This window comes from Clupea harengus, chromosome 24 (assembly GCF_900700415.2).
Source record: "Clupea harengus chromosome 24, Ch_v2.0.2, whole genome shotgun sequence".
NCBI classification, from domain to species: domain Eukaryota; kingdom Metazoa; phylum Chordata; class Actinopteri; order Clupeiformes; family Clupeidae; genus Clupea; species Clupea harengus.
Window position 1 is genome coordinate 7,608,823 of NC_045175.1, and position 25,379 is coordinate 7,634,201.

General features: G+C 43.8%; 1 protein-coding gene across 1 annotated transcript in view; it reads right to left on the reverse strand.

Moving 5' to 3' along the window:
- LOC105909908 (phosphofurin acidic cluster sorting protein 2-like) overlaps positions 1-5,911 on the reverse strand; it is a 93,498-nt gene extending 87,587 nt beyond the window's left edge. Inside the window, 1 exon segment of the mRNA XM_042703420.1 lies at positions 5,507-5,911. Coding sequence (XP_042559354.1) covers positions 5,507-5,736 — 230 coding nt within the window. The 5' untranslated portion in view covers positions 5,737-5,911.
- Positions 5,912-25,379: the final 19,468 nt, after the last annotated feature.

The window sequence follows — 25,379 nt, forward strand, 5'->3', positions numbered from 1 at the left end:
GCTACCACACACCCAGCCGTCCACACCGCTACTACACACCCAGCTGTCATCACCGCTACCACACCGCTTCCACACACCCAGCTGTCCACACCGCTACCTCACACCCAGCTGTCCACACCGCTACCACACACCCAGCCGTCCACACCGCTACTACACACCCAGCCGTCCACACCGCTACCACACACCCAGCTGTCCACACCGCTACCACACACCCAGCTGTCCACACCGCTACCACACACCCAGCTGTCCACACCGCTACCACACACCCAGCTGTCCACACCGCTACCACACACCCAGCTGTCGTCACCGCTACCACACACCCAGCTTGATTGTAGTTACCGTAGTTTTAACATTCCCAGTGCACTCACACAAAACTCCCTCTCGTGCGGAACTGCTTTGCCCTTCCCTGACCTTGAGCGCATGCAGCATGAGGCTGCCTGCCTGCTGGTGGTGTTTTGGGCATGCTGGTGAGAGGAGCGCTGGAGCTGTTTGTGGGCCCCTGCGGATCTCTCCTCTGGCCAAGGGAAGGGGAGAGAGGGAAATTGGTGTAACCCCTCGGTGCAAGAACCCTCCCTCTTCCCCTTGCCTTCTTCCTCTCACTCGCTCTCTCTTTCTCAATCTTTCCCTTTCTTCTGTGGATATAGAAAAATGCTGTCAAACTATAAACCTCTATTATGAGCCAAATGTACAGTTCTCACCCTCTTCAGTGTGTGTGTGTGTGTGTGTGTGTGTGTGTGTGTGTGTGTGTCTGTGCGAGTGTGTGTGATTGCATATGTGTAAAGATGCTATGAAGATATAAAAGTAAGTTTAAATAAGCTCTCTCCCTCACACTCTCTCTCCTCTATGTCTGTTTGTGTACAAAGATGGCACACACAGCTATAAAAAAACAAACAAACAAATGACCAAAATAAATGCGCAACATCTATGATCATGTCCTGTCTCTCCTCTGCCCTGCATCCCCCCCTCCCTCTTTCTCTCTCACTCTCTCTCTCCTTCTCTTTCTTTCTCTCTGTTCGTCTCTTTTTAGCAAGGGGCCATCTGAGGGAAAGCGAGGCCTAAGGCTGGACCTGCTCTGCAGAGTTCCGCTGGCCTTTAAATATCACCACTCTCACTCTCCCTCTCTCTCCCTCTCCCTCTCCCTCCCCTCTCTCTCTCCCTCTCCCTCTCCCTCTCCCTCTCCCTCTCCCTCTCCCTCTCACGCCTCTGGACACACACTGCTCCAACTCGATCAGAATTTCCCTGGACTATTACTCCATGTGGCAGCCTGTACCTTTCCTGTAGCTGAACTAGCAGAGCACGCTGTTAACCACACCAAGGTAAGCAAGAAAGTTGCTTTGGATCAAAGGGATGTAATCTGCATTGTGTACACAAGCAGAGTCCCGCTACGGACTCGAACTCACTACCCTGGGGATGGGAGACCGGCGGGCTGGATGAAATACCTCACAAATGGACCCATGTGGATAAAAGCTTCTGTTAAGCACTTGACCTTAACAAAGGTCATGGGTTTGATTCCGAGGGAGCATATTTATGCTATGCTTGTATCATATACTGATACAATGTACTTCATTGTACTGTAGCTTAATTTGGTTGTAAAAAGGTCAGCAACATGACTAGACTAGTAAAGGGTAAATATTTAAAAGGGAAAAGAAGGTCAGTGATTGAGTAACTGTTCACAAACAGATAGGAAGAGATTTCAGTCTGAATGGAAAGAAAAAAGAAAGAAAAGAGAAGAAAAAGTAAGAATGAATCCCCCTCTTCTCCAGGCCTTCCCCTCGATCGCCTATGTCGTCCACACACGCCGCTCATGATTGAGGACCTCTGGGCAGGCCCAGAGGATCATCAGTGGGGAGGGGGAGAAGAGAGAGAGAGAGAGAGAGAGAGAGAGAGAGAGAGAGAAAGAGAGAGAGAGAGAGAGAGAGAGAGAGAGAGAGAGGCTCTTCCCCGCTCATCGTGCCCAAGCCAGGGAAGTCACATCTGGGCTGTGATGATTAATCTCTCCCCTGTGCCCCAGAGGTCCGTCAGGTGGCAACGCGACACTCAGCTTGAGCTTTAATATGGAGAGAGAAAGAGGGAGAGAGAGAGAGAGAGAGAAAGAGAGAACAGGAGAGCGATAGAGAGAGAGAGTTGGCCCAAGAGAGATAGGGGTGACGGAGAGAGGGAGAGAGAGAGATAGAGAGAGAGTTGGCCCAAGAGAGATAGGGATGACGAAGAGAGGGAGAGAGAGAGAGATAGAGAGAGAGTTGGCCCAAGAGAGATAGGGATGACGAAGAGAGGGAGAGAGAGAGAGGGAGAGAGAGAGAGTACAAGAGAGCAGGAGAGAGAGAGTGATGCAGGTTCCAGAGAATCCCAGTAGGGATCAGTGGCGCCACAGGGCACAGCACAGCACAAGGCAGGAGAGTGCTGAGAGAAGCATCAAGTGCTGCTAGAGGTCTACTAGATGGTGTCTGGAGACCTGGCCGTGTTATGGGTGTTCCTGTGGCCCAACCGGTTGAGCAAGGCAAAGGTCATGGTTGCGATACCCAACCAGCACTTGGACAAAAAATGTTCTTGCCTACAATCTCATACAGGTTCAACAATCCAAAAAAAAAGCAACGGTCAAAGCATATTTCATATGCTTTACTTATAGGAGTGTGTGCCAGTCTGTTTGAGTGCCACCATCAAACACCATTAGGCTAAACAATACTGACTTGCAAAATACTGGCCATTAATGATAAAGTACGATCCTACTTTATGACATGCTGAAAACTGCTGAAACTGTCATCTTAGGAAAAGTATTTAGGCTTCAGGAGGTTAAAATTAGGCTTTTCTTTGTAGTGTCTCTGAGATAGTTGCCTAATTTTCATAACTCACCAGATCATCCTCAACCAAACATTTGAGTGCCATTTTTTCTTACTCACTGTGAGATCTGTTTTCATGAGCCATCACCCAGACTGAGTCTCTAACTAGGTCTCGCATTTGGCAGAAGCACAGCAGTCGTCCACCGGATAAGTCACTGATAGCTCTGTGCTTTCTCACATTCACAAACCCACCCTAGACCTGCTACCTGCTGATGCTTCAGTCTACTAGGGTCTTCAATGGAACCGATGGAATCACACTGAGTATGCCAATCTGAGTCCTGAGGTCGGGGATAAGGCCTATATCACACAGTACTCTCTTCCGCTGCTATGGGACAAGCCTTGTTTTGAGACATCAGTTGCTGAGGTTTAGCACTGTCTTTGGTCCACCGTGGCTCCAAGAAGTACCATAATATATATATCCCGCTCTCTTGTTATATATATATATATATAGATAGATACAATGTATTAGACAATGCTATATAGACAAGTAACACTTGTAATACTAGATTATATATTATATTATTATTATACTATTATACTACTATATTATCTTTACATCTAATACTTAAGTAGTAGCACTCTATGGTGATAAGTATTACACGTATACATTACACATGTATGTCTATAAGGCATTGTGTCAGTGCAGGCTCTCACGCCTTTATGAAAGGTAGTGGATACACTCGTGGCTCAAGGGTTGACCTCATTATGTGCTATGGCCTGTATTGTCTGCTGCTGAATGTGAATGGAAGCGGCGTGTGCCTCGAGTGTGTTCTGTCAGGGAAAGAATATGCATGCATGTGTGTGCATGCAAATGAGAGTACATGTGTGTGTGTGTGTGTGTGTGTGTGTGTGTGTGTGTGTGTGTGTGTGTGTGTGTGTGTACGTGTGTATATTTTTGTACTCTTGAATGTATCCATATTCTGTTCTGTACATGGATTAGTGTCTCTAGTATGCACCTGTGTGTGTGTGTGTGTGTGTGTGTGTGTGGTGTGTGTGTGTGTGTGGTGTGTGTGTGTGTGGTGTGTGTGTGTGTGTGTGTGTGTGTGTGTGTGTGTGTGTGTGTGTGTGTGTGTGTGTGTGTGGATCACATGATGCAAATGGGACGACAAAAAGAGATTTCTCAGGTCTACAACAAAGCCACGAGGCGAGCATCTCTGCTCTTAGTCATAAACAAAAACAGAACAACACAAACAAAATGTGACATATAAACCTCTTATCAGTCAGGGAAATTCTCCCTGCCCACCGCTTTGCATATAACCCTGTAATTAACATCTGCCAACACGTTTGCATGCAAGAAGAACAGCAGCATCACGAGTCAAATACACACTTGCATCCACTGTAAAAACCCATAAACTGCTACCTAATTAACGACTTTAAATCTGTTACGTACCACAGCGCAAATTGACTAAGCCTAATGGAAATGTGGCAAACTTATTAGAGGCGATAATGAAAAAAAAATTAAGTTGCCGATGCGAAACACGTTGTCACTGCATAAAATTAGGTGTTTTTGGACTGAAAAGGCTGGTTTCTGTTCAAGAGGTCCTATTTGGTCAAAACAGCGAACAACTTTCTGCCTTCGGCTCTGACATGGACTCGCAACTTGCAACCTCGGGTACCTTGTTTAGAAGTGCCCTATCAAAGCTATGACCAAATCGCAGAATTATACACCATTTATCATATCTGCTATAGCAACTAATCCTATGGCTACCAAGTAGGCTAGCGGATACTCGACCCCGGTTGAACCCATGCTCAATAGGCAATACCATGCTTTCTGGGTTATTGGAGCACTCCACTAGCTAGACGCAATTCCCGAGGCAGCTTCATTGACTGCTAACGGAGCTGCTGCCATACAACTACTGCCACAGAACACGTATCGTGACACCGGACAAAGATTAGCTTACCGCTTAAAAGAGAGCGGTGAGCGGGTGTAAAGTGATTTACTGTAAAATAACAGCTGGTGTTTGTTAAAATTGTGCCCAAACTTGTATGAGATCATAACCTGTTGAAAATCACTGACCACGAAGAATCGACAGAAAAGAAAAGAGGGCGATGGCATGTTATCATAGCGGCATGCGAAATAGGTCAGTCACCGTCGACTCTCCACATGATTGAAACAATAACATAAACTGTACACCACTTCACATTATAAACAATAGAGCGATATTGAGAACATTAACGTTACACCATAACAATTGCTATTCGCGACAACCGTTATGGCTACAAGCTAGGCTGTTATTCCGTTGGTATAGCCTCAAAGGTTAATGCCTAAATACAAACTTCGGACGCAGCTAGCGATGGCGTGCATGTCAACAAACATGCAAACTCTGACTATCTGGTAAACAAGAACGGATTTTCCTTTGAGTCTTAAACTAGTGCATAACGCTACCCACTTCGTGATTTGGCTAAACAGTCACGCCAAAATGAGCATGCAAATTACAAGTGTGACAAGGCACCAGCTTTGCCATGTAACGTTTCTGATATTGTAGCACACACCAGTTAAACCGCACATGCAATGCCATTAGCTAGCTAGGTCAGGCAGGACTACTTGCCCGCTTCTTCTATGTTGGCCAAATCCACCAGAACAACATCCACCCAGGGGAACAATAGTCTATTTCAAATTCAGCAAACACGCTGGTACAACAAAGCAGACATAAGGCAACTTGTCCTACCTCGGAACACAGCTCGGAGACGAACGGTCTATTTCCCATGTTGCAAAGAGGTTCATAGGCACAGGCATGGGACCCGAACCTCCCGAAGCTGAACCCGAACCAGCAGCCCCAGACGGGGCTCCGGGAGCAGCGGGGACAAGCATCGGGGCTGGTCCGCCGCCACCACCACCGCTGCCTGGATTCAAGAAGGCGGCTCGTACCCCTCCTCTCTCTACAGCCGCCGCCATCATCGCCTCTCCGGGATCGCAGCACGGGCTGTCTGTTTCTGGACCTCGTTCACTCACTGGTTCCTACAACTGAGACAAACTCGTTCCCCCCTCCTGTAGAAACATCACTGATAGAGGAACAGGGATTCGCGAGGGCTATAGGCGGAGCCTACAGTCTAGGGAAAACATGGAGAAAGGTTCAACCGTTAAACACTAGGGGCGTAATTCAGACGTCCACTCCAGTTCTGTAGAACATAATTCCGTGAGGCAACCCCGTGGACCCTGTCGTATTTTCCCGCACTTTCCCAACCCAACGTCTCAGGTCGTGCATGACGTGACACTGCGTGGCAGTGTCTTAAGCATTCGTTTGGATTTGTTTTCTTTATCAGGAGCACTCTTTTGATCTACCTTGATAACATTTATGACATTTATGTAGTACTATATCGCCCTCGCGTGGCTTTTTGGGGGGCTTTTCAGGAACAATTACAACTAGTATTTGAATGCAACCATCCGAAGACTTTCGAAGAAATAAACAAAGTTGGTTGTGCGTGCCATCATAATACACAACCCAGCCAAATATAAATGTTCAAGAATGATCTTGTACTGGGAATGATCATTCCAGGAATGTCAGTGTTGACACAGAAAGCCCCCGTCTAGTCATGCCCGTACACGTAAATCGACGTAGGCTACGCCATCGGCTTAACGTCCAATTAGCGAGAACATAGAGCACAGCGAGGCCTACTGTACTGCATGGCCGCTGTGACATACTGTTCCTGAAGCTTCAGTCTCCCTCCCTTCCTCACTCTCACAGACATTTTATTGGAATAATTACATTTAGTCTTTCATTTAGTCTATTATTAAAACAAGCTTTGTGTAAGCTGTTGTTATTACTGCATTATTACATGATGTTACTAAAGTAACCATAGTGAGCCTAATTGAAAACCTAATTTCACCATGATACAATGAGTTGTGCCGTATAGCATATGGGTTAAGAATTTGCTCTAACAACAGAACAAATATGACCTTCACCCAGAAATAATAATGTGACGTCTGAGATGTAGCTCTCTTAAGAACATACACTGAGAATATCTTTGGAGGAGGTAATGAATCTCCAGTAACTGGCGCTCATCACACTCTGCCCACAAAGCAAGGTTGCTTACCCCATTACAGTGGCAACTTGTGAAAACAACTCAATTTATGCTATGTCACATATGAGTGCTACATTACCTTCAGGGCCTGAGTGAATATCAAGGGTGCCTGTGAGCACCTTAACAGATGTCATAGGCACAGTAGCCTTCCAAAATTTTTTTTTTGTGCTGGGAATTAATTGCATTTATTTTTATTTGAGCTTGAACTATAAAAATGTATGAAGACAAGACATAAACGATAATGTTTGGATGGAATATGGAAAATATGTGTATATAGGCTAATACAAACAATGGGTTTTGTCCTTTTTGTTGTCATTTATTCTACCAGGAAAAACCTGAAATTTCCCTTTGGGGATAAATAAAGTATTCTATATATATATTTGGGGATAAATAAAGTATTCTATATATATACACACTACCGTTCAAAAGTTTGGGGTCACTTAGAAATTTCCTTATTTTTCAAAGAAAAGCACTGTTTTTTTCAATGAAGATAACATTAAATGAATCAGAAATACACTCTATACATTGTTAATGTGGTAAATTACTATTCTAGGTGTAAACGTCTGGTTTTTAATGAAATATCTACATAGGTGTATAGAGGCCCATTTGCAGCAACTATCACTCCAGTGTTCTAATGGTACATTGCGTTTGCTAATCGCCTTAGAAGACTACCGGATGATTAGAAAACCCTTGAAAACCCTTGTGCAATTATGTTAGCAAAGCTGAAAACTGTTTTGCTGGTGAGAGAAGCTATAAAACTGGTATTCCTTTGAGCTAGTTGAGTGTCTGGAGCATCACATTTGTGGGTTCGATTATACTCTCAAAATGGCCAGAAAAAGATAACTTTCATGTGAAACTCGCCAGTCTTTTCTTGTTCTTAGAGATGAAGGCGATTCCATGCGAAAAATGGCGAAGAAACTGAAAATTTCCTACAACGGTGTGTACTACTCCCTTCAGAGAACAGCACAAACGGGCTCTAACAGAGTAGAAAGAGAAGTGGGAGGCCCTGGTGCACAACTCAGCAAGAAGACAAGTATATTAGAGTCTCTAGTTTGAGAAATAGACGCCTCACAGGCCCTCAACTGGCAGCTTCTTTAAATGGTACCCGCGAAACGTGTCAACGTCTACAGTGAAGAGGCGACTCTTGGATGCTGGCCTGATGAGTGGCAAAGAAAAAGCCATATCTGAGACTGGCAAATAAAAAGAAAAGATTATTATGGGCAAAAGAACACAGACATTGGACAGAGGAAGATTGGAAAAAAGTGTTATGGACAGACGAATCAAAGTTTGAGGTGTTTGGATCACACAGAAGAACATTTGTGAGACGCAGAATAGGTGAAAAGATGCTGGAAGAGTGCCTGACGCCATCTGTCAAGCATGGTGGAGGTAATGTGATGGTCTGGGGCTGCTTTGGTGCTGGTGAGGTGGGAGATTTGTACAAGGTAAAAGGGATTTCAAATAAGGAAGGCTATCACTCCATTTTGCAACACCATGCCATATCCTGTGTACAGCGCTTGATTGGAGCCAATTTCCTCCTACAACAGGACAATGACCCAAAGCACACCTCCAAATTATGCAAGAAATATTTAGGGAAGAAGCAGGCAGCTGGTATGTTGTCTGTAATGGAGTGGCCAGCGCAGTCACCAGATCTCAACCCCATTGAGCTGTTGTGGGAGCAGCTTGACCGTATGGTACGCAAGAAGTGCCCATCAAGCCAATCCAACTTGTGGGAGGTGCTTCAGGAAGCGTGGGGTGAAATTTCTACAGATTACCTCAACAAATTAACAGCTAGAATGCCAAAGGTCTGCAATGCTGTAATTGCTCCAAATGGAGCATTCTTTGACGAAAGCAAAGTTTGAAGAACAAAATTAATATTTCAAATAGAAATCAATTTTTCTAACCTTGTCAATGTATTGACTATATTTTCTATTCATTTTGCAACTCATTTGATAAATAAAAGTGTGAGTTTTCATGGAAAACACAAAATGATCTGGGTGACCCCAAACTTTTGAACGGTAGTGTATATAGAATACTTTATTTATCCCCAAATATATATATATATTCAACAGGGCTCAGCAGGGGATGCCTTCTAGGTTGCAGTCAACAGAGAGGTCCATGACCTCGGCCTCGGCCCCGCCACAGCTTTGGCAGAGGTGCTGTGTTGCGAGGCGCTGGTGTCTGGGAACGGCGTTTGACGTGCCCTGGTTTCCCTGCATCAGTAGCACCCCTCAGACTGCCCTGCCACCCTCAGAGGTCCCCTCCTTGGGCTGCGGAGGAGCTGCAGCCTTGGCCTCTTCTTTGTCCTCGCTCTCTTCTAGGTCAGCCTGGTGCACACAGTGTCTCAAGCTTGGGAACTTGCCAAATATGCTCCACTCGCTCCGTCTCAAGGACCCGGGTGCACTGAGGCGATTGTGCTTCTGGAGTAGCCCCGGGACCCCGGTCGAAAACCTGAAGTACGAGTACCTCTTGTTTTCTGTCATATAAAGTGGGCATACAGGCATAAGTCGGCAGGAAAGGCACCCAGGCTCTCCTTCTCACAGGTGCTGCAGCTGGTTGACGAAATCCTCGATACCCACAAGCATGGTCATCTTGGGATCCCAACCCCACCAGCAGTGTAGCCAATGAAGCAGGAGCCAGGCTTCTCTTTGCAACATTCAGTCAGACTGATACAGACTGATTTATTTATTTACGGATAGGCTGTTCACCCCACCCAATCACTCAGAGACCCAGCGCAGATATCTAGGGCCAGCTGCTCAGTGTCTTACTTATCTTATTTATTTGTATTTTTATTTAAATATTTTATTCCTATTACCTTGTAACCCACTCTTTCCTGTAACTCTCCTTGCTGCTATTACACCTGAATTTCCCTACGGGGAGTAATAAAGGTTTATCTTATCTTATGTTATCTTACAGAAGGCCGGGAAGGCTGACAGCCTTGTACATGGACACAACACACCAGGTAGAGTCGCATACACTTGATTATGCGATGCACGCAAACTCAGAAAGAATCAGATAAATACATGCTGACATGAACACAGGCAAATGGAGAATAGAGAAATTCATGGATGTGGGAGACCCACCACGTGGTTATCTCTAGTGCTTTGGCTTTAGAGAATGCTAACTATCATTCTATATAAACCTTGTGTGATGTGCTTAACTTTGCTTCTCTCTCGTCTGCTGCAGTCTGGGAGCGAGCCCGACAGGCTTGTTGTTGTTGAATAAAATTACACTAATACACAACTCTGGAGTCCGAGGTAACTTGAGTGTGAATTTTCACCTAACATTACGCACAGAATAAACATTAGCCATTCTAACAGGCACACACACACACACAGCATTGTGGGGCAAACGATCACCTATACACATGGAAGCGAACTTTGCACACAATAATATACTTGCATGTGTTGTGTTTTTGTGTGTGGGTGGGTGTTTATGGTGGTGGGGATTTTGTCGCAAAAACCAACTTTGCAGATAAGATAAAAGCTACGAGGTGACATCATGGTTCATCATATCTTTCATGAAACAAAAGCTGTCGCCTGTATCTTTTATGGCCCAACTAATGTGCTGAGTTATCGACTAGATGGCAAAGTATAGATAGCATAGTTTATGAGCCGAAAGGAAGAAAACTAACGTTTCTTATTCAGTAAGATAGATAGATAGATTATATCGATGTTTAAGGTTAACTCTCAGCATTGGGAACCTGTCCCACATTGTACCACAAGAACGAACTACTTGTCCCACATTCCGTTTCGTTGCATCTAGTCGCTTAATACGATTTGTGATAGGTCGATGTCTTTCCAGGAAACATTTTCAACAAACTCTGAGAAAGATTTGACTGGCTGATGTTTCTTCATGTCCTCCGTCAAAATCTTGCAGCAGTAGTAGGCCTATGTGATGTAATTCAGATCATTTTTAGTTTAGTCATGGAATAGGGAGAAGGAGAGTGGAGCAGAAGAATGCTACTAGTGTCACTAGTCTTGCTCATGTAACCTACATTTTGAGAAGCGTAGTCCTGCACTTGTCCCCCATGTGATGTTATTCAGATAATTTTAGTTTTGTCATGGAATAGAGAGATGTGATGTTATTCAGATAATTTTAGTTTAGTCATGGAATAGAGAGATGTGCTGTAATTCAGATCATTTTAGTTTAGTCATGAGAAAGAAGGAGACTGGAGCAGAAGAATGCTACTAGTGTATTGCTCATGTCACCTACATTTTGAGAAGCACAGTCCCGCACTCAACTAAAACCTGCCCCCTCATGGGCATGGGCACGCTAGTGTAATGGTAGCCAGCGGGTACAGGGCTGTGCGGTGAGTAAACCTCACTCCCCGACACCTTAAGAGACACGCTAGCAAGAGTCCTACTGCGGGGCTGTGCTTGTTTACACAGTGCAGGTAACACTAGCAGGGAGGCTAAAACTCACTGGTGTTAGCATCTGATGCTAGCACACTTCTCAAGGTGTCAAGAAGTAAGATTTACTCACTGCACAGCTCTTTACCATTCTTTACCATTGTGTAAGCAATGTAAGCAATGATCAATTGAAGCCCTTCAAACACTTCGTACTGGAGGGCAGCATGACTCTGAATTAGGAGCAGGAATGCAAGTTGCCGGTCATGTAAAATATAGCTTTACATACACACATACATACATACACATGCACGCATGCACGCACGCACACACACATAGTACATACAAACACACACACACACATACATACATACACACACACACACACACACATACATACATACACACACACACACACACACATACATACATACATAACTCACTCTATGGAAAACTGTCCTCTAGTATTGATGTCCACTGTCACTTCAATGTGATGTGTTTTCAGTTTTTTCAGTTTTTCATGGCAGTAAATAAGGTGAATGAGATTTTGGAAGGGGAAAGGCTTAGAGCAGGGCTAATGCAATCTGTATGGTGTAGTGGCAGTAACATTCCAATAGATGGCGTTCATTCCCTCTGAAATGGGACAGATTCACTTGTAAATCTGTTGGAACGATGTGTGATTACAGACCAGTTAAAATAAACAAATAATCTTTAACGTTATGCTATTACTTTAATTAACAATTTTGCCATTTCATCAGGCTTGAGTAATTGCCATATTAAGAAACTTGCTCTGACAGTTAAGAGAACGATTCAAATAATAAACAGCAAATTATTTGGTCAATAATGCCGTATACAACACCAACTCATTCCTCTAAGGGCCTCAGCCTAATGTGATAAGAGGTAGGCATGTATGCTTTAGCCCCATGCAACTATAAACAGTTTAAGGATTGATTTAGCCCAGAAATCATGAATAATGTAATCTAATAATGTAGTATGATAATCAAACCATATACAGTAGGTTAGTGGCCACTTTAAGGTGATTCGAACAATACGTTATGAATGGATATCAGGGCAAGACAAGAGCTTCAGCAATGTCAGCCATTCAACATGACTGGATGAGTCAGTACAGCACAGCTCATACTCCACATAAATCCACTGTTTCAGATACCGCTTTGGATATGAGTCCAATCAACCAAAGCCTGCAGTGCCGTAAGTGAAGACAGTTATAATTGGGGCCAGTATCACTATGAAAGATGCCACTTAAGCTCTTTGGGTACCTTGGAATTGTAGGCTGGTGACTGGTGTGCTCGATTCTTTGATGATGCGTTATGAAGATTTAACTGTACAGTACAAAAGAGTCGGGTAAATTAAACTCTTTAAACTCAAAGTGTGACTGTGCAGTTGTTTGTACATGCGCTTGGCAGAGTCCTGTGTGCAGTTAAAATGAAGACACGATAAAAGAGTTTTAAACTACCGTCAAGGGCAGGAACCCTCCCAGGTTAATCAAGCACACATTTCTGTCTTTGTAAGAATCACGTATCGCCCTCTAGTTGCCTTGAGCACACAGCCGAACAATAACAGTTGAAATCACCACAGGAACACAGCCCACAAACCCATCCTCATGTGCAATGACAACACACTTAATGACACAAGGAGACGTCTGAGCCATTTCAAACTGAGTGAAGCCCACGTGGACGTAAGGCAGTCCCCCCAGGATTTCGCGGGCCTTTTTTGTGATAGTTGCGGCCTAAAATTACTGATTTCGCGGGGGATTTTCCAACAAGTTGCGGTGAAAGTTGCGGCGTTTTTTAGGTGTTTGTTGCGAAGAAATTGCGGGAGCAAGTGAAAGTTGCGATAAAAGTTGTGAATTTCCCTCTTTGTAATTATAATTGAGTTATTTGTTGAAAAATAAAGAATTAATAAAGAAACATTCTTTAAAAAAAATAAAAATATTGAGAAATGGTCCTCTAAATAACCTTACCAACATGCCAAACTAAAGATTACCAGGACTACAAAAATGTAGCATAATAGGCTGTTCTGCCCTCTGCTTATTTAGGTCAGAAAATGTATATTGCTTGAATTGTTGTTATGGAAACGAACACAGTATAGTAAAGGACTTTTACTTTGACATCATTCAAATGTTCGTCTCGTGGGAATGGCAACAACTGTTAGACAGTTATCTAGAAACATAGCTAGTTATGCTATGTTATGCTAAACACGTAGGGGGAACAGTACATAGGATTTACTTATCCACAACGAAGTGCACCTGTTGGTATTACAAAAGGACCACAAGTAAGACTGAATAAAATGTTATGAATATCTCAGCCTTCACATAAAACGAAAACTGTGATCTGTTTCGTCACCTGACGTCCTGCCTGCGTTTCTGCCGTTCTCATTCTATGTTTATCAATCTGTTTTGCTATCCTTGTTGATTTATTTTATCCGTACAGGTGTTTATGTTGTTCAATTACATACAGTATATTAATTTAAAGTCGTCCAATTTCAAGTAATCCATTCTTCTACACTAGCTGCTACCTTATCTTCAATCCGAAAGTAATGTTAAATCTCCATGGCAACAGCTCTCGAGGGTTTGGGAAATAATCGGATTTATTGCTTCCTTCATTATTCACAGCAAAATAAATAATGTTCATTACATTGCATAGATCTATTACCAGACTCTATGTAAAAAGGGGCCACGCGCACCTTGCGGAAAATTATAAAAAATTGAAGCCAGATCTATTTCGGAATCTTCAGTGTGGACATGGGCTGTGTTCAATTTCCATGTCTGGTGTAGCCATTCTCATTGTTTACAATGGATTAGAACTCTGCTAGTCTCTGCACCGTGTCCACAGGGCAGAATTTCCGCCCTTGGTGTAGCGGAAGGGAGAAAGTTGTGGGAGACGACAATGATTTGTCAAATTTGCGGGAAAGTTGCGGTGATGTGTTAAAATTGCAACGTCGCGCTGAATTCGCGGGGAATCGTTGAATTTGCGTGAATTGGTGCGATCGCAACATCGCAACTTCCTGGAGGGTCTGGTAAGGGGGAACGCTGCCACGCAGAGAGACGGACCAGGAGGACCAGGCTCCGAATACTAATTAGAGTCCCACACAGCTTTAACAGGAGGGAGAGAGGGAGAGAGAGGCAGAGAGAGATGGAGAGGGAGAGAGGGAGAGAGAGAGTGAAGGAGAGTGGGAGGGAATCAGAGAGGGAGAGATGGAGAGTTAGATAGAGAGAGTGGTCAAATTTAAAGCAGTCAATCAATATCCTCTCTTTCCCACTAGCTCCAATGACCTCTCACTATGAGGCAAGCTGTTTTCTTTTCCCCTCAAAGATGAGCTTTTATCTATCTGTTGGTAACCTCACACTGCGCAAAGTCACTATTCACTGACAGGACTTCAGAGACGCCTATTTGATTTAAAGCCTAAATTACATTATTATTGTTAAGCTATTATATTAGTAGTACTGGTGGTAGTAGTAGCAGTAGTAATAGTAGTAGTAGAAGTAGAAGTTGTTATTTTTTCCTTTTTCTTTTGGTTTGTGAGCAAACAGACGTTACGTGACTGACGGTGGGCTCCACAGCATGAAGGCAAGCAAGACAACCGTTTTTATGTTGTATGTATGTTGTATGTGTTTGTGCAAACTTACTTGGCCTGTCGACGGAAAATGATTTGTCTCTGGGATGCCAGAGGCCACAGGGCTGTGGCCAATTCTTTCTTTATGTCGTTGCTTCTTCCACATCACCTGCAGGTCTGTGTTGTTGTCTAGTTCTGGCTTTTTGCGATGATAACAACATTTATTTTAAATGACCGCTTAAAGAGTGTTTACCAGAGTTACTGTCTGTTTTGCCTTCAAGCCTGAAATAGACATAACAACACCAGGGTCAGATTGAGTTGCGGCTGTCTTGTTAATGATACAAGCTAGTATTTGAAGTGTGAAAATAGGAGAGGAGTGTAAAAAAGCGTCCCCTTTCTTCAGCCTGTGGAGTAATGTTGTGGCGTTTTGGTGGGTAATCAGTCCCAGAGACACCTGGTTCGCTCACGAGCCTCTTCAGACGAGCACATGCTGGGGCTGCCACTCTCCAACCGACAGACTGGAAGATGATCAGAGCTTCATAGAGTCTCAAAGTATGAGTGTGTGTGTGTGTGTGTGGGTGGGTGGCTGCACGTGTAAGTGTGTGTGTGTGTGTGTGTGTGTGTGTGTGTGTATGTGTCCACGTGCGCATGTAAGTGTGTGTATGTCTATTTCTGCTCTTGCGCATGTGAGTGTAGGTATTCATCTGTGTGTCTGTGTGTGTATGTGTGAGAAAGAGAGAGAAAGAGAGAGAGAGAGAAAGAGAGAGAGAGTCTGTGTGTGTATGTGTATGTGTGTAGGAGAGAGAGAGAGAGAGAGAAAGTCTGTGTGTGTATGTGTGTGTGTGTATGTGTGTAGGAGAGAGAGAGAGAGAGAGAGAGAGAAAGTCTGTGTGTGGGGACCTGGTGGAAGGAGAAGATGAAGAGATGACACATGTGGAGCTGTCAGGATTTATGAGGGGAAAGCAAAGTGTTTTTTCCTCTCACAAAAACTATGAACTTTTTGCAGCCAGAGAATCTCCCACCCCCCTCTGAATGGCATGCTGGGAAAAGAGGAGGAAGATGGAGGTATACTAAAAAATGTGAGAACTCAAAAAGATGAGGGCCTGTGAGAGAGGGAGAGAAATAATGACAGAGAGAGAGAGAGAGAATGAGGGAGAGAGAAAGAGAGAGAGAGAGAGAGTAAATGAGAGTCTGTGACAAGTCGGCTATTTTGACTAATCTGGTAAATCAGCAATCACACGCTGATAATGTGAAGAGGTGAGGAGGAAATTGCTGAGAGCGCAACCACTGGCTGTGATATGGGATGCCAGCAATGGCCACTCCAGCCAATAACACCTGTTAACCTACGTGTTGGCTTGACACGGCGTTGTCAGCTGTGTTGCTTACACTGCACGGCCACCCGTAGATTACTGCGTATATTGCACACCTTGCAATGGTCTGCGTCATATATTGACAAATGGACATTCCTCCATTTTGGGAGACTGTAGGGGTACGCCTCTCCTTTCACCTAACTGAGGTGGGATTTCTTACAGGTCTCTAACTGATGGATGGGGAGTAGGGGGAGGTTGGAGAGAGGAGAAGAGAGTGGAGAGAAGAGATGGAGGGATTAGAGGAAAGGAGGGATGGAGAGATGAGAGGAGAGGAAAAAAGAGAGCAGGGATTAAAGTGATGAGAAGAGATGAGAGGGGAGGAGAGGAGAAATGAGGAGAGAGGAGGGAGGGATGGAAAGAGGATAAGTTGAGAGGGGGGATAGAGAATTGAGTAGAGAGAGAGAAGGAGAGAAGAAAGTTGAGAAGAGAAGGAGGAGGATGAAATGAACTGGGGAAGAAAGAGATTGAAGGGGAGGATGGATGGTCGGAAAGATGACTGGATGAAATGGAAAGCGGAAAAGAGAGAGATGAGGGAGTTGAGGAAAGATGGAATGAGCTGGAGAGGGAAGGATGGAGAGATCACCACAGGGAATAACCATCCCTTCCTCTTCACCTCATTCTAGAGGTCTACACCATCTACAACAGGCCGTAGGGAGTGTGTGTGTGTGTGTGTGTGTGTGTGTGCGTGTGTGTGTGTGTGTGTAGGGTGTGTGTGTGTGTGTGTGCGTGTGTGTGGGGTGTGTGTGTGTGTGTGTGCGTGTGTGTGTGAGTGTGTGTGTGTGTGTGTGCGTGTGTGTGGGGTATGTGTGTAGAGTTCACCTCATCTGGTCCTGCCTGTGGTGAGCCAGTTGCTGACTTGGGACATTACCAGGGGCTTGGCTCAAACCGCAGCCATGCCTGCTGAGAGGTGTGCTCCGCCATGGCCTCCCTCCCCTATGGGCCGTGAGGGGGGAGGGGAAGGGTGATGGGGAAACAGAGAGAGTGGTGTTAAAAAGAGACTCTCCATTTCTCCCCCCACACACCCCCTTTTCCCCGAAACAGATCTTGTCTGTCTGTTGATAAAGCCCAGGCTCAACCACTGTGTTTGTCTCCACCAAACATCTAAACATAGCTATCAAATCAATGTCTTGGCCTTCATTTTTCCCCTCATGAGATGTTAGGATGGCCAACTTAGCCTTTCCCACCCAAAAAACGTGAAAAACCACAGGAAGACTACAAAAGGGCCAACTGGGAGATACCGTGGCATTAAATCTGAAGAGAAGAGGAGAAGAGAGGGGAGATGGAGCAGTGAAAGTGGATGAGAGATTTCAGGAGAGGAGAGGAGAGGGGAGGGGAGGAGTGGGGATGACAGGAGAGGGGAGGAGTAGGAATGAGAGGAGCACAGAGGAGAGGGGAGGAGAGGAGAGGAGTGGAGTGGGGATTAGAGGAGCAGATAGGGGATGAGAGGAGAGGAGAGGAGAGGAGAGTAGTGGGGATGAGAGGAGCAGAGAGGAGAGGAGAGGAGAGGAGAGGAGAGTAGTGGGGATGAGAGGAGAGGAGAGGAGAGTAGTGGGGATGAGAGGAGCAGAGAGGAGAGGAGAGGAGAGGAGAGTAGTGGGGATGAGAGGAGAGGAGAGGAGAGTAGTGGGGATGAGAGGAGAGGAGAGGAGAGGAGTGGGGATGAGAGGAGAGGAGAGGAGAGGAGTGGTGGGGATGAGAGGAGCAGAGAGGAGAGGAGAGGAGAGGAGAGGAGAGTAGTGGGGATGAGAGGAGAGGAGAGGAGAGGAGAGGAGAGGAGAGGAGAGGAGAGATAAAACTGACTCAGCCGCTCAGCAGATGGGAAGGCAAAGATGGGTCACCCCACAGCCGGCTACTAACGCCCCCTCACATGGACCAAGTGAGTGGGCAGAGCCTGAGTGGGGCCGATGTGCCAGAATCACTTGTTATCTTTTCTATCTATCCAAATATCTATTTGTTTTTTTGAGGGGCGTTAATTACTTTTTGCGTCGAGGTGTGTGTAGCGTGTTTTTTCTTCTCTCTGATGTGGGCGTCTGCTTCTGAGCTGGGAGCATGGTCGCCTCAGGTACGGGGAAGTTTGATTTTCTTACGTTTCCTATCTTAAAACAGCCAGCATTGAAGAGTGTATTTTGGCCGTAGGGGAGATTGTTGGACATGACAATATTCTATCTGTGGCCAAGATGAACAGCCCAGTCGCTTTGTTCCTTCAGACGGTGGATTTGGCAAATTAAATGGTTGAAAATGGAGTTGTGGTTGTTGATGTGTTTACCCCTGTGCTCCCTTTATCAGCCCCTTCTAAGAAAGTGATTCTGTCTAATGTTCCACCATTTATTAAGGATGATACACGTGCTCAAGTCCTCTCACCCAATCTGGGAGTACAGGTCCGTTTTTAAAGTCCAAGAGTCCAATGACAATGACTGTTCTGAAACTGGGTCAAGACCAGAACGGAGAGCACTTTATAAGCCGCCATTAGCCAAGAGGGTGGGTGACTTGCAGTGGCAAATTGTGCATGGGGCCATAGCTGTTAAAGATTACATAACAGTTTTAAACCCGAAGGTTGGTCAGGAGTGAGTGTCCCTTTCTTCTCAAAGAGAGACTGTTTTCATGCTTTCCTGTATTGTGTAAGATTGAGGCCTATGTTTTGGAGTTTACAGCGTTTGTTTAATAAAGATTTCACAATGGAGATTTTCAGTTTCGGTTTTAAATATGTTCAATGCAGACAGAACAAATGTAAACTGCTGAACTTTATTTTGGGTCAGGCCAAAATGGCCATTTACCTCAGCAGGAAAAATAAGATTGACCATCCACTTGGTAACGATACACTAGCTCTATTTTCTGCTTGATAAGATATAGGATTTTTTATTATATTCATTGCTTTTGGTTTCTACAAAGTCATGCCGGATCTTAAGTCTTTTGAAAATATATGGTGCTTCAGAAGAGCTTTATGTACCGTAACAGTTTTATGTACAGAGAATAAATTGCACTTTGAACACATATTTCAGTTACCCTTTTTATAACTAAATCTGTGATATTGCCTTTCATACCTCTATGGAATTAACACATGATTTGATATTTTAAGATATTGTAGTTGTGTATTTGTATATTGTACTAAAGAGTAATGAAAATAAAAAAATCTCTCTCTTTCTCCCATAGTCACACACACACACACACACACACACACGCACGCACACAACCAGAAACTCTTATGCAGGCATGACTCTTGTAAATATGTCTTTCTTTCTTTCTTTCCCTTGTGTTATTAGTTGGGTATTTCCCACAGCGGCCAAACTTCTCAGGGTCACATGCAAGTACTCATGTCCAACAACCTAGCTTAAGGATTGCACTTCAGCCACCATACCGACACTTAACAACACAGATGCCTTTGTGAGCATTTCACCAGGGTTGTCAAGTAGGTACCTTCCTTTGTCGGTGTGTCGTTACATTAAACCTCAGCGCTTCCGAAAGGCTCAACAGTGGTGTCTGGCATCCCGCATCCACCCCCCTCCAAACGATGGGTTAGGACCCATGTCAATCCCAGGGACAATGACAAATAGACCTCAGGATCTGGATTTTATAATTAGATTTTTTAATTGGATGTAAGGGGAAGCCACTGAAAGAGTGGAAACGTAATTTTTTTTTCCAAGGTCACGACAGTGTGAATTATTGAAGTCCTGCGCTGCAGAAAGGAAAAGAAGAAATAAAATCCCCTTTTTTTTAAATTAAATTCAGTTTTAGGAATGTGCAATGTAGATCACTCACCATATGTTGCCTAGAGATGTGGAATTCATAAACACCTTCTACTGCGTTGTGTTTTCCAAGGTTTTTTGAAGCTTGTAAAATCTCCTGAATGTTAAGTGAGTTTTCGCCAGACCGGGGTAAAATAAACAGGGGTAAATAATGATTTTTTATCATAGTTGAAAATGATTGCCTTGATTATAAAGGCTAATGGTTGAACACAAAAGGTGGTTAAACTGCTTAAGAATTGAACACGAATGAAATGAAAGACCCAACAGTAGGACTGTTGCAGTAAATAGACCAATACAATATCACAGTGGGACACAAACTACACCTTAGATCGAGTTCTGCCCCAAACTATAGCTTAGATCTAGTTCTGCCCCAACATTTTTTTTCTGTCTTGATTCTTCTAGAACATACACAACCACAAACACAGACAACAATATGTCACCATGGACACAGGATGCCCATCCTTTTCCACCTCCCTACTCTTTCACCATTTTATTTTTTCCTTCTCTCTCTCTTTCTAGCCATCTATCTCTGTCTCTTTATCTCTTTATCTCTCTTTCACTCACACAAGTCTCTCTCAATTTCTTTCCTCCACTTTTTCCATCTTTATATATATCTCTGTCTCTATCTCTCTCTCTTTCTCTTTTTTCTCTCTCCCTCAGTCCAGCAGCTGATTGCAGTGTGGGGGCGCAGGTCGTCAATACTCATTCCAGCCTCCAGAGTCCAGCCATGAACCATCAACCTCACCCACCCCTTCCCTCCGCTCACGGTCGTCTCCTCCTGGAGAATTTCAATCGATGCTCTGCAGGGCCAGCGCATGCAGATGTCTGAGGGGAAGGAGAGTTACATGCGGCTCAGCAGGTCTTAGCATGCAGACGTACACTGAGTGGGAGGAGGTCAGGGGTCAGTGGGTCGAAGCATGCAGACATACACTGAGTGGGTAGAGGTCAGAGGTCAGAGAAGGCTGACTGTATGTGGGCAGGAGGAGGAGATGAAGGTTGCTCTCGGAAGTGTGTTTGTGTGTGTGTGTGTGTGTGTGTGTGTGTGAGACAGAGAGAGGGAGAGTGTGTGTGTGTGTGTGTGAGAGAGAGACAGGGAGAGAGTGTGTGTGTGTGAGAGAGATAGAGAGAGAGTGTGTGTGTGTGTGTGTGTGAGAGAGAGAAAAAGAGTGTGTGTGTGTGTGAGAGAGAGAGAGATAGAGAGAGAAACTGTGTGTGTGTATGTGTGAGAGAGAGAGAGAGAGAGAGTGTATGTGCGTCAGTTTGTGTATATACGTATGTGCGTGTTCGTGTGCGTATGTGTGCGCCTGTGTGTGTGTGTGTGTGTGTGTGTGTGTGTGAGTTAGATAACCACGGCAGAATTATGAGAAGTGTTCTCGGGGTGGCTTTGCAGATGGGTAAGGGTGAGATTGAGTCTAAAAGACAGAAAAACAAATATAACAACCCTGGGTGCTTCTTTATATCTTTCTCTCTATAACATCACTGTTGCTCTGAATCCTGGGTGCTTCTCTATGTCCTTCTCTCTATGACATCACAGTTGCTCTGAATCCTGGGTGCTTCTCTATATCTTTCTCTTTATGACATCAATGTTGCCCTGGTGATGTTGCATGTCAAACCATTCACTGTGCTTGACATGAATTGCGGTACACACTTTCTTGACGTTACGTATCACATGTATTTTCAAGAAAGCAGCCATGATGTTTGAATGTAGTACTGTGGTTTCTCATAGGGTGAAAATGCAGAATGATTTACACTGCTGAACTGTAATAAAATGGCCGTCCTCTAATACATGGTAATTTACAGTAGATTGCAGAATCGGAGGGGAAAGAATGCAGAACTCTGCATCTGTTCTTCTCCCATAGGACCCAGTGGCGTTGATGTATTATGTGCAGAAAGAGGGAGAGAGGGACAAACAGAGAGCGAGCGAGCGAGAGAGAGACACAGAGCGAGCGAGCGAGAGAGAGGGAGAGACAGAGAGCGAGAGAGAGAGCGAGAGAGAGCGAGAGAGAGGGAAAAGGGCACTGTTTATTGCTCTCAGTGTCAGCCCCAGCGAGAACAGTAGGTCTTTATTCAGGGGATTTGGAGAGAAGAGAAGAGAAAAAAAGTTTCATGTTTTAGGATAAATGAGAGAGGCATAAACTGTGAGTCCTCTGGGGTGTATTGCTGTGTATGAAACATGGGTTTTTCATGGCAGAAGACTAACTATGTGCAGTGAAAGTATCTATAAACTTATTTTAATCATGAAAGCATTCATTCAAAGTAGTAGGGTGAAGATTTATTTGCTTCTAGGAAAAAAGACAAGATTCTATGCATATTATTTGTGTGTTTGTCTCTGTCTCTGTTTCTGTCTCTGTCTCTGTCTCTGTTTCTGTTTCTGTTTCTGTCTCTGTCTCTATCCCATTGCATGGAAAATGTAAACTAACAAATGAGAAGCACCTGAAACAGAATGCAAAATAGATCTGCGTAGGAATGTTCGGAAACATTATTTATTTGTCACCTCTTCTTCTGTATTACATTATGTTGAGTTATGTCTAGAAACAAGCAAAGGGGAAAGAAAAGTATTATTTTATTTGCTTCTAGGAAAAAAGACAAGATTCTATGCTTATTATTTGTGTGTTTGTCTCTGTCTCTATCGCATTGCATGGAAAATGTAAACTAACAAATGAGAAGCACCTGAAACAGAATGCAAAATAGATCTGCGTAGGAATATTCGGAAACATTATTTATTTGTCACCTCTTCCTCTGTATTACATTATGTTGAGTTATGTCTAGAAACAAGGATTACACCTGTAAGCATCTGGAAGGATGATAATATGGGCATGTCTTTATTATTAGACCTGCAACCCAAGCATGCAAGAAAATAAAACAACTAAAATAAATAATGAGAGGAATACATGAACACTTTCACAGTAAAATGTACTGGATAATCACATGTTGGTTTGAGAGACAGTTTGACAGCCTGGGCAGGTAAACAACAATCTTGGCATACATTTGGCAGGGTGCAACATCGAGAGAGGGCTGGGGAGATGCCTGATGACAATCCTCCCACAACATGAGACACAATGGGACCTATTTCGATGTCGGATACGGCCTACACCACCTGGGCAGGTTGTCTTCAACTCCGGCGATAAATTAAACTTTCCGCAGAGGTGTGGATTTTGGATATGTGTGGTGACGTATTGTTCTCTGACAGGCAACACTTGGATGTGCTTGATCACAAACCATCTCTGCCCAAGTCTGATTTCACATTCACATTCACATTCCCTTGACTGGAACTACATTTCTGTATTTGCAAGCAAACCTGTGTTATGGATTAATACAAATAATCTGTCTAGAATAACATATATCCTGGCAGACTTTAAAAAAAAATAATAAAATGTTTGTTTTGAAAGGTCAAACCCCTTGAAAGATTTTAGCGTCAGATCACTGCTGCCCTTGTGCATTCACTCTCCAGTTTGGTTCTGTTGGGTTTCTGGAGGGATCAAGTTCACCAAATAGCCTAAAAAAATTATAATTCCCAGAATAATTCAAAGTAAAAAAGACGTGAGGGACATAATTTCAATCTGATTACTGCTAACTTAGAATATCATAGTTACTTGAGACGGACCTAACATGCAGTTGCAGTAAAAGCTTAAGATCATTCTTTCGCATCACCACACCGTACGTGGGCTATGCTATAGAGGAAAGGAGTGAAATTAGCCTACTGAGAAAACCCAGGTACATTTAACATTTCAGATTTCAGCTATACATTTTTAGTTTCAGTACCCAGCTCCAAAGTTGCAAATGTGTTCCGTTAGACGAATTTAGATTATTAAATTGAATATGTATCACATTGAGAATGTTTGGAGATTTTACATACTAGGCTGAACTAAATTGTCCCGGACAGACGTGAGCTTTTTTTATTTACAGGCTCAAAATCACATACCCTGAATAACGATTTAACAGTCAACTCGAAGGCATTTTAAAACCGGTCTGACAAGCTACAACTATGTATCAACAAATGTAATAGTTTTGAACAGCAGACGATGCACTACAGCTTATTCCTTGTGAAAGCACTTGTGCGGTCCAGAAGATATTGCCATCTTCGTACATCTCGTCTGATGAGTTCAGTTTAAAGGGATTGCTCGACAATGCTAGACACCAAACACAAAGGAACTTCGGCCTGGCTCTGAACTCATAACACCTTTGACCTCTGACCTTCACCGCTTGCTCAGCAGCGTGTCCACTTTTATGCAACAGTGCGCTGCCGTTTCTGCCAGCCAGGTTAGCCGTCACAATAGGACCCAAAGTGTGTGTGTGTGTGTGTGAGAGTGTGTGTGTTTGTGTGTGTGTGTGTTTGTGTGTTTGTGTGTGTGTGGTGTGTGTGTGTGTGTGTGGTGTGTGTGTGTGTGTGTGTGTGTGTGTGTGGTGTGTGTGTGTGTGCGTGTGTGCATGCAGTGCCAGTTTTCTGTCTAAGCTAATGTATAAAGGCTGTGTTCTTTTGTCCAGAGCCAACGTATGCAGGCACAACCAGCCCAGATGCAGAAGAAGCCCAGGCAACTGAATTAATGTTGTTTCACAAATTCCCAAACACTCTCACCCCCCCTCTAAAAATAAGCCTGTACACTCTGTCCTTGAAGTATGTTAATTAAACATGCGCGCACACACACACACACACACACACGCTCACTCTCTCTCGCTCACACTCACACTCACACACACACAAACACAGATGCAGCATAAGGGAACTTCATGAATTTACATTCTTGCCCACACACAGCTGGTTTAACCCAACATATGGACACGGAAGTCAGACTTTTATGCTGTTTTTTTCTTTTACCATACCGATAATAAGCCAGTTTTCTAACTGTACATCCCCCACAACCACCAACTAACACACGCCAAATGTTGTTTTTACTTTCCAAACTACTGTTGCGTAGATTAATTAACTGAGCTGCATTTCTATGTGTAGATCACAGCAGTTAAGACATGTACAAAACATGTGCCGAATTGTACAATCCCTAAAGAAAGATTCTTTTAAGATCCATATGGGAAAAAATATGTAAAATGTATATACGTTCATTTTTACATAGTATATAAGATAATAATGCGTTACACACACATAATTATGGCTCCTTTCATATACAGTAACAAAAAATACATATGTTTTATTTATGACCTACCTTGCATGTTAAAGGGCATTATGCCATTTTAGAATTATATGTGTATGCAAGCTCTTTACCACAGATTTATAAGGCACACAGTGTACGATTCCTACAAGTGCGATTCCTACATGTATTTTTTTATAGACCTTTTCCACATCAGGAGCCCTTTCTATTGCAGAAGTCCAACACAATTGCTTCTCAGTACAGTGAAACATTCAGGTATCGACATATAACACAAAGGATAAAAGAGTGGAGAGAGACCTTGCTTGTAAGACCCTGCAAATCCCTAGGAAAATGTGTGGGAGGGAACAGCCCTTTTAAACATAACCATTTAGACGGGGAGACG